The following is a 15,122-nucleotide window of genomic DNA, read 5'->3' as shown; positions in this document are numbered from 1 at the left end:
GACTTGTAAACACCACTTTGTATTTAATTTTTGCAACCAACTTCTGATGGGAAGCTGTAGGTTTCAGTCAGTCATCATCGTTTTTTCTGCCTTTGTATTTCCACGCAGAAAAGTTCGGTGCAGTAAGACATGGCCATCCACTCAGCCTTTCTCCTACGTTTTTTTTTTTGTTTGTTTTTGTTTTTTAATCTTTCTGGCATTTTATCGAACATCTTCACATGTTGAAACAGTGCTGGGTGACTGAAGGAGCTGAATAACTGTGGAAAGGCAGCAAGAGTGCTTGTCGGAGGAAATTCCTGGCTGGCACAAAGCTGAGCAGAGCTATGTTCTTCCACAGCCACTCAGGACTTGGACCGCCTTGCGCAAAGCTCTGTCAGCAGGGGAGCAAACACTGCAAACCCAGATAGATAATCCATCTCCAAAATTATTATAATTATCACATTGACACTGCTTGGAAGCCATTAGTATTGGTAACTTTTAATTGCACATCTGTCTGCAGTACCAGATTTCACTTACCTGAACCAATTCTCACTCACCCTTGCTGCAGACATGCACGCAAATGTATCTCGTGTTTAGATGTAGCTTGGAAGAAAGTCTGTTTCCAGTGCTCCTTTTACTTACTCTCAATTTACATAGGACTTGCAAATTGAATTTTACCTTGAATGTTTATTTCATATGGCCTTAGAGTGTGGCTGAAAGCTGCAGTTTTGCTTGATTTTAAGTCACAAGCACAGAAGAGGGTCTTTTTTTGTTGTTTGTTTTTAAATAGGCATTTATTTGCATGTTTCCAGACAATATTCTCATTTGTCTTTGGCTCAAATATTGGCCTCAGCTTGCTTGAAACAAAAAGCCCAACCATTTACTGGAAAACCAGCTGTATGCTTATTTAAAATTCAGTCTGAACTTGCTTGATATCTGGTTCCAATTCTTTTCGAAAGCTGGCTCGGGACTCTTGCGTTCTCAAACTACGACAGCCCTTTCAGGGAACTTGCTTGGTTCTGTCTGCTAAACACAGGGGTTATGCCTGCATTTAAAAATAAAACTTTTTCTCTGATATAGCCACAGTCTGCCACAGGGTGCAAATGCTGTACGGGCCCACTGACTTTCTCTCAAGTATAAGGTTGTCCACTTTCTCAAACTGCAGCCCAAAGAAGAGAGATGTTCTTTTGGTTTGTTGAGTGTTCTTGTAGCCATCCCTTTAGTGAAAAATAGCACAAAGGAAAAGATTTTGTCATTTTAGCTGCTTTGATTCAGTGAAGGAAATGCTCAGTGTGAGTAATGCCAGCCTTAATCAGCCTAGCCCTTGTGCACGCTTCAAAATACCTTGAAGTTAAATCAGTGCTGAAGTAAGAGCTTTGTGAAGTTCAGTGGCCGAACAAGAAAGGCAGTCTAGCTATGCCGACATCACCAAGCGTTCCAGCGAGCCCCATGAGACGCGAAACAGGTTTGGAAATCCAGTGTCTCCACAACAGAAGGGCTATGTAGCAGATAAAGTAAATTTAAGCTATTGGATTTTGTGGTAGTTACATCATTTCTTCCTCAAATACTTAAATATTCTCCAATATCAAATCAATTCAATGTAGTCACAATTCCAATCTCAAGATGTAAAAAAGCAAAGATAAACATTCACCAGAAAATTTGTCGAGTTGTTTATTTGAATTTATATCATATCCACAAAAATAGAAACAGTCTTTAGAACCATTCTGTGATACATAGTCTCCAAGCTGAGATTTACAATGCCAATAGTGAAATATCTAATGCGTTTTTTTTTCTTTTCCACACATGTACATTGAGGATGCTGTGAGAAGCAAGCAGGAATTATGCAATTTGCTGCAGAAAGAAAGACGAAAATGTAACTACACATTTTAATGTCTCTGTAGTTCACCAGCCTACATACAGTTTCTCAGGATGTTTTCAGAGTAAGTTGCTCTAACTTTGTGCAGAAAATATAGTTTGAGGGTGCTCATGCCAACACCTCTGACATCGTGATTTCAATGTAACTATATAAATATAATATACTTTCCTATCTAGAGCTTTATACATATGAAAAATTATGGTACAATAAAAATCTATACACATGGTGCTACCAGTTCAGCAGCTGCTAACTTAAAGGATACATCTAAAAATATGATTGCTCAGCTTCTGAAATACAAAATAAAAGAGCAATCAGAAATGCTTTTTGTTTAAATAGTAATTTACATAAACATTCATCTCTTCATTTTCTCCATTTGCTTAGACCTGGTAAAAAGGTTCCCTTTGGTTGTTTTCATCTGTCCTTGGCAAGAACTGTAGATTTGAACAGTCCTTTGTGTTTGTCTTAGGCGATGGTTAATATATTTGTGAAACAGAGTAAATGTTGGCCGGTTTCTATTCCAACTTTTTGTGCTATTGTAATGCTGAATGACAAGTGCCTAGTCTGAAAAGTTCCGCAGAGTGGGAATATAAACTTGCACGATTTCTACGTGCTGAAAGATACAACAGTGAAAGACTGGCATTTATAGTGCACCCCAGCGTAAATCGTTTTCTGGATTTATACAGTGGGCTTTTAAATGAAGCATTATATTTTCAAAGCCTTTACAAGCAGGTTTAGCTGCTGCTCAGTAACAAAGGGGTGACATGTCTATATCACAAGTTCATTTTATTTCCCAGGAACTTTGTTGAGAGTTCTGGTATAAAGTAGTTTTATGAAGGTATTATAATCAGTTGCTGTAAGATGTGCATTAACCTAAGTCCAACAGTATTGCTACCGCCAACAACTACTTCTCTTTGCTTCCAGAGCAAGAAAGGGTAAAATCTGGGTGCCAATGGATTTGTGATGGTGCCACTAATTTCAGATTTTTCACCCAAGGTGTGGATTGGAGTGTGTGGGGGTGAAGTGCATGGAGCAAAGGGCTGCAAATAACTGCAGGATATGGGGAAGGAATGGTCTTTGGAGCAAAAGTGAAGGTGCTCTCTTCATCTGGTGGCCTGGTTCTTGTTATATGAACTACAAAAAGATAGTAAATGGAGTGGAATGTAGCCAATCAAGCTGAAAAAAAGGAAATTAGTGAGTTGCGCAAAAGCAAGCAAAGCTAGCACAGTCAGTCCAAAAGGGAAAAAAAAAAAAAAAAAGAAAAAAAAAAGAGAGAGAGAGAGAGAGAGAGAGATACACTGAGAGAAAAAAAAAATGCTTTGAAGTACAGAGGTTTATTACTTGATTTGTAAATAAGACAAACCTCTCTCCACCCAGGTTATGAAAAGTAAAAATTGTCATGTACAGGTAATTGATGGTGACAGCTTTGGCATACACAGTGTAGGAGGTGGTGTTATTGTTTGACATGCCCTACATGTGTAGATAACAAGTTAGGCTCTCATGTTTGCCTACAAATTGTTGCTAAGCACACTTGATGCCCTTTATATTGATACTTCTCTTGTCTCTTGGTTTCATCTCTATTTGCTTTTAAGACAAACAAAATGGAATAGCCTACAACCTCCAGCTGCACCTTGCTACATTTCAAGCTAATTTGGATTCAAATCCAGGGGATGCCCGAGGAAATGGATATTGGGTGGATTTAATTATTTTTTTCCTGGACTTCTCAGCCCCCAATTTGACATTGCTTTCCAAATTCCCCATCCCTGAAAGAGAATTGGAATCAATCTTGGTTTCACCTCTGTTAACATCACCAAGAAAATCCTGTTTCTCAACTCCCACATCTCACGTACTCAGTGACCTGGTGAAGTGCTGCCTCCTCTAGTTTTTATTTCCCTGTGTTCTGCCTGTGCTTGGTGCCAGCAGGAAGCATTTGTGTCTTGGAGAAAGAAAAAGCTGCCAATGAATGTTGTCTCCGCATAGCACTGCTAGAGACGAGCCCAAAACACTGACCCAGATCTGAAAGTCTCAGTGTCTTTATGTTGGTGGGTTTTTCTGCAACTAAGAATTCCAAGCAAATCACACAAATACAAATGCAAAGAGTTAGACGTGAGAAAAGCAAAGAAAACTCGTATTTTACATGCAATGGAGCTTCGCATTTTTCAAATGTTTTTTGAAAATAAGTATCCAAATGAGACTTGACCTGCCAGGAGGACCATATGACTTGGAGGAACTGGGGAGACTTCTCCCTTGTGCCATGGGATTAATATATGTTCTGCTTGACCACCTCCTCACTGCTTTATGTGGCATGGATTTGATTGATTTAATTAGGAATATAAGGGGATGGGGGGAGGGGAATATTATTATTTCAGCTGAGAAACTGGTACCTTTTGGTAACTTTGCCCAGTCAGAAAACAATCTTCCTTTAATGGCTTTTGGTCCCTGAGATTGACTCTCTTCCTGCAGTCTACCTCAAAGATGTCAGCTAAAAACAAATAGCCCTTTTCCTGGAAGGAGCTGAATGCCCTTTGGAGGTTAGGGAGGATACTCAGTACCAGGCAAGGTCAGGTCCTAAACTTCTGCCTACAAAAGAAGGTCCCAGTGGTGGAGGTAGTATGGGTTCTTCAAATAGATGCTCACAGCCACCTTGCAGAGCCACTGCCCTCTGTGGCTGGGATAAGCTAGCTGAAAGGGAACCCACCGTCTGATTTAACAAAAGCAACTGGAAGCCAGCAAAGTATTAAAACACTCAGAAATCGGAGGAGGGAAGGAACAAGTGATAATGGCCAATGAAAGCTATAAACCAGCTGATTATGGAACAAGACTACTTGGCTCAGAGATGCTTTACTGTTTCCTCCACTTACAGTTGCCTTCCAAAGTGGATTTTCGTACTCCCTAAATGCCCTAGTGTTTTGCTCCTTCCCTTTCTTTGCGTGACTCACAGCATTGTCATAAATCACATTATGCCTGTATGATTTAACAAAAAAAAAAAAAAAAAAGAGAAAAACTTCACAAGAAGGGAAAAATAATCATAATTCTATAATGTTATCTTATATCACAGAAAACTGTGTACATTTTTTCCCCATACAGGACATACTTCAAATAAAATAATTTTAACACCAATAATGATAATGTTCCTTCTTCCCGACAGAAGTAGAATTGTTTTTTCACCCCCGTTTGGTACATAAATATAAGAAAATAGTCTTTGAATATTTACATCCAGGTGTTTTAAATGTTATTTCTTGACATATTTAATTCTCATTTTCTCTCCAGCCGCGGGCATTCTTTCCAAATTTATATACTAATCTCCGACCATCCACACGCTCCAAGATTTCTCTTTTATAATAATATCTGTTAAAAGAAAAGCATAAAAAAGATTTAAGACTAAATTCTTTTACAGTCCCAGAAGACCACTGCCAAATTGGAAATTCCGAAGCTATCTGAAAAGTATTTTCTTTTGATATAAATTACACCTATGATTATTCTATCTGAAAGTTAGGGAAGAAAAAATCATTGTGCCTTCTTTTTATTATTTTTACTTTACATTATCTTATTAATTTGAATTTCACCTTTTTCAAAGTATAAAGTATTGCTGTATTTATTACACACTCTCATGAGATTTCTTTTTTTTTTTTTTTTTTAAATCTAAATAAACCAGCACCTGACAACAGACTAGGAAAGAATCTAAGCTTCCATTTTAAAATACATTTTGAACATCCATAGATCATGGGAAATTCTGAAAATGTTAAAGCAAAAGACAAAGAAAATCCTAACAGAGGATTTGTAAACCGATTTTAAGATAATAGGTGGGGAGATGCCTAAGTTATAAACTGCTGAAAACAAAAACAAGAACAAAAAAACAAGCTCTCTACAATTTAAGCATTCCCAGTTTAGTCACATGTGAACTTCAGCTTACTACAGCCATGTTTCCTTCCTATGGTCAACTACTTTTATTGGTTATTTGTGTGGAAAGAAAAATAATATATATTTATAAAATATATTGTAAATATTATATATCTAGTATAGTATACAGAAAAAGGAGGAAAAAGAGAAGACAAAGAAGAATGTAATGCTGTTAGAAACTGTAAATTAGTGGGAGAGACTTGGTTGTTGCAAAAACAAATTACAATTCAATTTAAAAAGTCAAACAGCTTCTCCCTTCAGGTAGTTTCTTTACGTGCCCCAGCTTTCTATGGCATCTTCTCAGCTCACCTCATAGCCCGGCTGAGTTTCTCATAAGTCATGCTGCTGTTGTTTTTCTTCTTCCCCCAGAGCTGAGCCACAGCTTCGGATTTTAAAAATCTGAAGACGCCTTCTGACCGGTCTTCCCACTTGATTAATCCTGGATTTTTCTCAGGATTGAGAAGAATATCTCGAATAAATTCCCAGAGATGAGTTCCTCGAGGGTCTGAAAGAGGAAGGGGACAGGAGGAAGGATTTTAAGGAGCTCTCCAGGCTATGGTCTTCCTCATGCCATTTAATCACAGCATGTCATCTACAGACAATGACCACGCGGTGGGGACGGGCCATAGCTCCTGGAGCACAGGATCACCACCTCAGAGATACACAGGTAGTAACACTGACAGCCTTTACACCGAGGCTGGAGGTGAATGTCAGCTTTTGGCAGTCTGAGCCCCGTGGCAGGCAGGAGGATGGAAGCCCCAGCAACCAGGGGAAGCAGAATACAAACCACCCACCGCTTCCTCCTGCCTTTGCACTGCTTATGCCCTGAAGAGAACACATTTAAGTCTTCCCTTCATCTCGCTTGCCCATTTTGCTGATATTCTTCTACAGCATGGCATGTAACCTGCTATTGTCATGCAGTACATGAAAGAGCCAGGATAACTGTAAAGTGGGCACTGAAGCTCCAGGCATTTCAAACAGACAGGGAGAAGGCAAAGGAAATGAAATGCTGTTCCACATCAACAAGTATTTGGTGTCAAGTATCTTACATAGACTTCAAGTAGTAAGAAAGTTTACAGTGGTTAGAAGGATAGTGACAAAACTAGCTAGCCAAAATTGTATGGGAAAACGGCATAATAAAGTTCGACTGTGATAGCAGAAAAGGCTAAAAGATTTCCAAATTCAATACGTAGGCCTCCCAGGTTAAGCACAAATCCATCCCACAATATTGTAGAGATGGCACTAGAAAGCCCACGTCAAAAAGAAGAATTAAATAAATCCAATAAGTGAGACATTGTAGTTTATGAATGAAGAATAACAAACACGGTGACAACATGGACCAGAAAAATAGCAGTCCTTTGGTCTGCCTTCAAACCCATGCAAAGGTTTAGACCAAATTTAGAAAGAGACAACCTCGTCAAAGATTTGACAGTAAACAGAAACTGGTTTACAGGCTAACATGGGTAGAGTTCAGTCAACTAATCCAGTGTTTTTCTTTGGAACGGTAATTGTTTTGTAGAACCAACAAAATGTGGTGGATCTAGTCTATCTGGACATCAACAATATGCATGATAGATTGTGATATGAAGCACCACCGAAGAAACTGGAAATGTAGGGGATTAGCTCTACATGGCAAGGTGACCTTCTGTGCATGCCAAGGCTGTCAAGGGGTTCTTCTCAGGGCTGTCTTTGAAACAGTCCTATCTAATCCTTTCATTAGCAACCCTGATAAACAAACACACGCACAAAACAAAAAGCCTGCATGCAGATAAAAAGTTCAGGTGTTCTGAATGGGCAAAGTCACAGAGCAGGGTAAGAAGAGGAGTCACGAGGAGACAGAATCTGGAGACTGTACTGAAACAGAACGAAATCGAATACTGCAACACACAGCACAGGACCAACATTAACGTGTTCTATTATAAACACAGAAAAACAGGATGCAAGAGACATACATAAGATATTTTCAGCATAAAAACCCCAGTAAAACGCATTAACAGAACTGTGTCCAGAAATCACAACTATGTTAATCTGTCTTCAGACTGAGGTTGAATCAAAACTAGCATTAAAAGAGGATGAGGCGAATGGGAAGACTGCCATAACAGAAGAACAGGTGGCAGAAATTGTGGGAGGGGGCACGTGTTTGCTCGTGATGTCGTGCATGAGAAACTCTGGGAGGAGACGCTGAACAGGGTCTCTGGCACTGCTCCATATTTTTTTTTACTCAATTTCACCAGCCCAGCTCAACACAGTGCAGAGGCAACCGAACTCTGGTTGTTTCCTTGTAAGCCCTCACTGATAAAAACATTTTGAACACTGCAACATTACTGTGTCAAAAATAATGTAAGCAAACAGCACCAGCAACAGTCAGATCCTTGGAGGATTCAATCACAGTAACCATCTAACCAGTTCTGCTTTCAAAATGAACTCAGAATGCTTCCTTTTCCCTCCCAAAGGGGATTTACTTTTAATGTGTTGTTTTTTTTTTCCTTCAATCAAACAACATTTATGACTATGGACATTATAATCATTATAACCATGGACTTACTGTGCTTCTTGGTGTGGGACTTTGGGGTATGATCTTGTGTTTTTTTCACATCTGAAGAATCTGCAGAGAAGGAAAATGAAGCCTATTTGTAAATTTGATTAAAGGTTTTCCATTGACTAGCAGGTTGAAAGAAATAAAACCACAAAAAAGAATGAATATCTCTTTTAAAGATAATCACTTTTCAGAAGGCAATCTAAGGGAGGAGGAAAGGGGGGGAGTGTTGTTTTCTGTACTGTATGGTAATCAGCACACTTCACAAAGAGACCATTGATGAATAAAGAATGAATGCAGAGGTAAACATTTGGCTTTTGAAACCTAAATTAGATTAACAAATACCTCACCCCATGCTATGTGTGAGAGAGAGAAAAATAAGAGGATCACGTCTATAAAAGGAATCCTGAATTGTCCCATTATGTCTCAGTCTTTGCAGAAGCATGTATCTTTGGGGGCTTATTTGTTTCTGACGAGATGATCTAATGCGAAATGTATGCGCCGGTACCAATGCACAGAACACCCACCTGACTAAAGCATAATGACCTGGCAAAGCGCGGGTGTCTGGGGGGGAGAAGGGGGGGAGCGGGTCTGCGCTGGTAGGAGGTTTTGGCAGCTGGACGTGCATATATTGTTCCGTGGCTCCGAGCCACAGAAACAAGCCATTTCTCATCGATGGTACTTTATCACCTGCAGCCAGCCCGAGGAGGAATCAGATTTCTGGCACAAGTGTTTCTTCAGAAACGAAGAAAAAAAAAAGTTCCGCCTGTTCCTCGCTGTCACCCGCCTGGCACCCCGCACGTTCAACCCTGCCGGCCTCGATCTGCCACAGCCTGACTGCCGTCACCGCTCACAAAGAGCTTTCACCTGATCCTGTGGGATCATCCAGGGAGCCCCTCCTGTGTTTGCTTTTCGGCGTGCTTCGTGCCCGAATTCCATAAAGCAAAGCTTAAGGTCCCACGCATGTTTTCCCAGCTTCTATGAATGCACGATTATCATACTTTTCATGGAAACTGGGCATTTGCATGTGCAAATGACTCACAGGAAATATTCATTTGCATAGAAACTTGTCGGATTTGCACAAGCAACTGCAATAACTGCATGTGAAAAGGTAGATGCAAAGCTATTCACACACTCGCTTTATTCATACATAACTGGATACATAAACCGAGCAGGTCAGAGAGGATAAGTCTAACCTCCGCTGTTCTGAGCCTGACATAATTACGGTCCTTGACCCCCTCGCAGCAAATGCGCTCTGAGTCATTTTGCCTTCCCACTCTCAAAGAGCAGGAACCAGCCTGAGCCTCACTCAGCTTGGGGGGAAAAAGTAAAATGAGGCTTATTTCACTGCCTTTCCTCAGATTACGATTCCCCCGATGTTATTAAAAGCCTGTGGGAACTCCCGGTGAGGACAGCAGGACCAGGCTCTTTATTTGCCCTCTTATTTAAATACTTCTCATTTTAAGATCCCACAGTTCACTCGCAAATGTTTGTTATGCTCTGTTTAGCCGGAGATTTATTCTTGGAAATTCAGCTGCCTTCTGCCTTGCTGGTGATTTATTCTGGATTTCAGCTGTGTAAATAGCCTCCCGCTCTGCCTCCGCTCTTACATGGAGACCGGTTTCAAACATGCCATGTTAGGAGGCCGGGGCCTGACAGATGAAAAGAGTTACGATGCAGTTTCAACAAAGCTGTCTTGCAAAACTTGTGACAAAAGGTTGCAGAGTATTTGCATATGATTCAGGAATGAGCCATTTCTTTACGGGATATACAAATTTAGTTTTTACAGGAGGCTGTGCCCTTGGCGTGCCACCCTAGCTTTAGGCTCAAGCAGTCAGCGGGTAAACACTCTGCGCCAGGAGCTTGACAGGTCCCCAGTCCCGCCAGAGAGCTCCGAAATCCTGGCAGCCATCTTATGAGAGTGGGTGGAGGCGATGGAGAAAACAAACAGAGTGGGGTTTTTTGGGGGGTTGATTTTTTTTTTCTTCTTTTTTTCTTTTTAAGGCTCGGTGGTTTTCTTTTTCAGGTTAAGTTTTCTCTCTTTGGTTTTATTTATTGCCAAGTGCATTAGTTTAAACTGTACGTCCCCATGGCAGGCCTGGCTGTGCTGGGACTCAGCGAACACACGGGCACAGGGGCTGCCCCTGCTGCCCGCATGCAGCCCGCGGTGCCTTGCAGAGGCAGTGCCTGCGAGGCTGCATCCTCAGCTGCACGCTCTCCCTCCTCACCGTCCTGTGACTTCCACTATTTTATCCTCCAGGTCTATGTGCTCGAATGCCTCCTAAGAGGGACCTGCCTTTCCTCAGCCTGTTCTCACTCCCCCACGATCTCCGCTTCCCTCTTTTCCTACTGCCTCCCTCACTCACCTCCATCCCCACTGCCTGCCCCAGGACATCGCCTGCAGAGCGCCCCGACGCGTGTGCCCTGCCCGTGCTTTCACCGGGCACTACATCAAATGGGTTTGCTCTTTCCCTTGCCCTTTAGCAGGCAGATTGTATCTCCGCTGTGGCCTCGTGGGAGCACTGTGGAGGGATGAAAACAGCACACGGTGTCTGCCCGGGGACAGGCACGAAGCTGTTCTCAGCAGAAACAGGTTGAGCTGGGAGCTATCGGGAAGCCCTTCTGCTGGTGCAGGTGGGTAGGCGGCTCTGTGCCTGCTCTGCTGTGCCCATGGGCTGCCCCTCAACCTGGCCCCGAACCTGGTCACCTACTCGACATGCATCCCCAGCTCCGTAGGCATATTCACTCCCAGGGTGAATATGACTCTTATTTGCCCTTATTCAGCTACCCCACAGAAAAGCGTGACCAAGCTGGAACATCTTGTCTCTCTGATACTAACATCTTCCCCTTTGACTCAGTCACTTTAAAAGATATATGGAGGTTGCAGATTGTTTGATCTTCTTTGTCTTGAGAGAGGGAAGAGAGAAGCACTTCTTTAAAGCAACTATTGTAATAATGATAGCTAAAAGAGTTGTCAGAATCAGTACTGCTTGGTATAAAATGACTGGAGGCTCAGATTCAATCCTGCAACAGAAGACCACGGAGACTATTATACGTCGGTAGCTCTGGGACAAGCGACAAACAACGATATAATTACAAGTTCCTTACCAGGAGGCTGGTGACTAGGTGTCGTCATGGAGATCTGAGCACGACAGAATGTTTTACTGTCCAATAGCTCTGGGAATTAAAAAGAAGACATTTAAAGTAATATCCTCTGACAACAGTAAAGTTGCCTCAGAAATGCATGAAGTACTGTGATGTTAGTTACCTACTGTGCTACCATAGCCACTGTCATACAGGTAATTCTCTTCTTTCCAGGACACCATTAACGATGGATCTGAAGGTAAAGGACAACAAGGAAAATCACATCTCTAAAAGAACGTCTTTCAGCGTAGGGGTAAATTTGAGCACTGACAGACAGAAGGGTGAGAAATGTAAGAGAAAAAAAAAAAAAAGAATAGCGAAGGGAACTGAGAAGTGAAGGGGCTAAGTGGGAAATTGTTTCCTTTCACTCAAATTATGGATAGGGTTTTGCATACTCAGGCAAATATACTTACACAAAGTGCTGACTTTTAAAAATAATGCAGCAGGCTTTTCCTTTTCCTGGCTAAGATATCATTTATGCCTGCCCTTAAAGGAATTTTCCTATGCCAGATCAACTGTAATTCTACCCAATCCAGTCCTGAAGTCTCAGCCCCTGGTGATTATGACAGTGCTTTGGTGCCATGGAAATGAAAGTGCTCTCAAATATCTAGTAGAACAGGAGAATGCTTGTAATGACTATTTATTTCTATAATTGTAGAACTCGAAAGTCCCCTCTGAGACAGAGCTTCATGTGTAAGCACATAGTCAGAAACATCAAAGCATAATCCTAGATGTAGGGCCATTTTATTTCAGGCATGTCAAGTCCCCAACCTTAACCTAAAAGCCACCTTTATGATTAAAGAGGAATACTTTTTATTGACCTTCTGGTCAGATGGATCAATATAAACAGAACAGAAATATTGTTTTTATAACCTGTACAGTGAGCAGGAAATTAGTATTTTTACAGTGCATTTTTTGAGGTTAGAAACTTTAAAAAGTTCTTTTTCTTTTAAGTCCAGATTCAGAAAGGATGAAATGTAAGGTTCAAATCTGGAGTTTACTTCTTCTTTTCATGTTCATATACATGAAATTAAAAAAAAAAAAAAAAAAAGAGTTACAGCTAAATCATCATGGTTGGCTGAGTTACCACTTATGACATAGGAATTTAGCAGGCATGCTAAGTAATAGCTGCATGTTTGGGCACCCAGAGCTTGTGTTCCTACAATAGCACACACCCTTTGCTTGTTTGGACACCTGATCTGCCCAATGTTGCCTCTGAAAACAGGCCTTAGCCAGCCGGAACATGGGCAAACAGCTTGTCTTCGTGTTTCAGCCTTTTTTAGTACCCAAGTGGCAGGCTTCCCCTCTAAACTGCCAGCCCTGTCCACACCAGTCCACGCTGCCCCACCACCAGGCATGGCAGACGGCACAACGAGTCAGTCCTGGGCTTTGACCTTTCCAGGATGTGCAGCAGAGGTACTTTGCTCAGCCCTGTATATCTCTAGTGCGAAGGGAGACTAACATTATACCAGGATCTCATAAATCAGGACTTAAAGGATAACTATATTTTTCTTATATGGAAAGCATCAAGGCTGCTGCATGCACGCCACCCATACCACATGGGCATAGGCAGGGAGGGGGCTGCCGATTGCAGTGCTTGCTCCCTGCAAGGAGAAGGTGAAGTGTCCCTGACTGGAGAGGCTGGGCTCCTATGGATTAGCTAAATGTATTGGCTGGCAGTATTTGTTGGAGTCCTCACATGCTACAATCTGTATTTGTTCCCCCAGGAGGTATTAAAACACAGCTCATGAACACATCCACACACAATGAGGCTGGGACCAGTGGAGGCAGGGAGTGTTCAGATATGGACAGGGGTGTTCTTGGAAAGGAACTGGCAAAATAATTGTGCCCAAAGAGCACTGAGCCAAGATGAAGTTCTTTTCTCGGTGAAGCAAAGTCCTGGCAGGAAACAGATCTAGCTATCAATACACCGGAGAAGAGACTGCCATGTGAAAAATGCAGATTTGGTCAAACTAAAATACTACCTGAATTTCAGTGTCATTGAAACTTGAAGAAATTGAAATGTAACATTTTTTTTACTCAGAACTGTTTGGTTTGGAAATTTCTTCATGTTTCAAAGCATTAACATCACAACAAATATTTTTTCTCTTTAAACAAACAAACAAACACGACAATACTGTGATAAGAATTGCTTTGAAATCTGCTGAATGAAGCAAATAATGAAGTTATCTATAGAGCTGTGTTTGCTGACTACTGCAAACTGTACTAACTCTGAACATTACTATAGACTGCTGATATTGTAGAAGTCTAGAAAAGTGGCCACATGCAAAGATATGGTGACACTATTGAAGCTTCACCAAGTGGACATTGACTGATATTTGTGTTACTTCTTTTATTCTGCATGAAACACTTTCCACTGCAATTAAACCCGTTTTGATTTTACTGAAACGGACAAGTTCCCCTTTTTGCCACCATCAGCAGACAAGTTATCCAACAGCTACTCACCTGTTTGTTCTGTCTTGACAATGACATTATGTGATTGGTACATGTCACTTCCACACTGCCCTGCAAGAAAGCATACAGCAGATATGAAAGCAGTATGAGAGTGAGCACGGAAGAATCAAAGATACAGCTCCAAGCATGAACTGCTTCAGTTGAGCCAGAGACCTAATTTTGGTGTGGGGTACATACCCTTTCCCCTGGTCCTTCTGCCTTATGTCACGTATAAGTGATATAGTAATAGAGTCAACTAGGTATAAGCAGTATAGCAAACACAGCAAATGAGTTTTGCCAGGTAGGCTTCAGGATAACATAAGAGGCTTCTGAAGATCCCAGAATTCAGACAACTGTACGTGCATCTCTGTCCCCGTGTAGCCTAACATCTATTTACCATTCCATTTTAGGTGCTGAAGGTTGCTGTAGAGCAGCTGCCCTGCTGTCCCAGCTGCCTGAGTGAATTCCTGCAGACTCATGCTGCACAGATGTTCCCCGTTGATATCAAATTCTTGGAAGGGTATGCAGTTGGCATCCAGTTGGTTGGTATCAAGGAGATGCTGCAACCATTCCCAGACCTGAAACTTGGTCCAGTACTGCGGGTGTATTTCATGCCACTGGGTTCCATAGAAACTGCTGGACACTGGAAAAGAAAACGGGTATTAAACATCTGTGTTAGCATCATGGGATTATGCTGAAGATGGGAAAGGTATACAGCTAAATTTCATGTCCTGGAAGTCCACAGATATAGATTCTTTTTTCAGTCCTTAACACTAGCTCAGTAGCAATTACTGGAGAAATTAATTAAATTTGTTTTTGGTCTCAGTTTTCCAATTTAAAGTGGGAATTATTACTTTACACCTCTCTTGAGAAGTTGAGTGAGTAGGAAAGAATGTAATAATGTTGGCTAAATACACCCGTATTTATTTCTTCAGTGTATGATACCTTGCAGAAGTACTGTCACAAAGGTGTGTTGATCTGTGTGTAGGAAAAGTGTTTTAGTGCATCAAAAAAGGAAGAAAAAAACTTCTAAAATCCACATAAGGTACAGTGGAAATTTTGTTTGTACAAGGACTGAATATGAACTGTGTGTCTCAGCCAAAGAACAGTAAAATAACAAGGCACTCTTATATTGTTCCAAAGTACAAATCTATCAGTATGGCTTGCAGCTTCATGGCAGAGACGGACTTCTAACAAATGCATGTTATCTTTGTAGTCGGGTAAGATGATTTCTGA

At 41.3% G+C, this 15,122-nt stretch overlaps 1 protein-coding gene across 1 annotated transcript in view; it reads right to left on the bottom strand.

Moving 5' to 3' along the window:
• Positions 1–1,636: 1,636 nt before the first annotated feature.
• The window catches only part of EHF (ETS homologous factor), a 34,577-nt gene continuing 21,091 nt past the window's right edge, over positions 1,637–15,122 (bottom strand). Inside the window, exons 3-9 of the mRNA XM_068684636.1 lie at positions 14,284–14,529; positions 13,899–13,958; positions 11,557–11,625; positions 11,397–11,465; positions 8,298–8,357; positions 6,062–6,257; positions 1,637–5,200 (exon numbers count right to left, since the gene is read on the bottom strand). Coding sequence (XP_068540737.1) covers positions 5,101–5,200; positions 6,062–6,257; positions 8,298–8,357; positions 11,397–11,465; positions 11,557–11,625; positions 13,899–13,958; positions 14,284–14,529 — 800 coding nt within the window. The 3' untranslated portion in view covers positions 1,637–5,100. The remainder of the gene's footprint in view (positions 5,201–6,061; positions 6,258–8,297; positions 8,358–11,396; positions 11,466–11,556; positions 11,626–13,898; positions 13,959–14,283; positions 14,530–15,122) is intronic.

This window comes from Anas acuta, chromosome 5 (assembly GCF_963932015.1).
Source record: "Anas acuta chromosome 5, bAnaAcu1.1, whole genome shotgun sequence".
Lineage (NCBI taxonomy): Eukaryota > Metazoa > Chordata > Aves > Anseriformes > Anatidae > Anas > Anas acuta.
The sequence above is the reverse complement of the archived record's forward strand: the minus strand, read 5'-3'. Positions and strand labels throughout refer to the sequence as shown.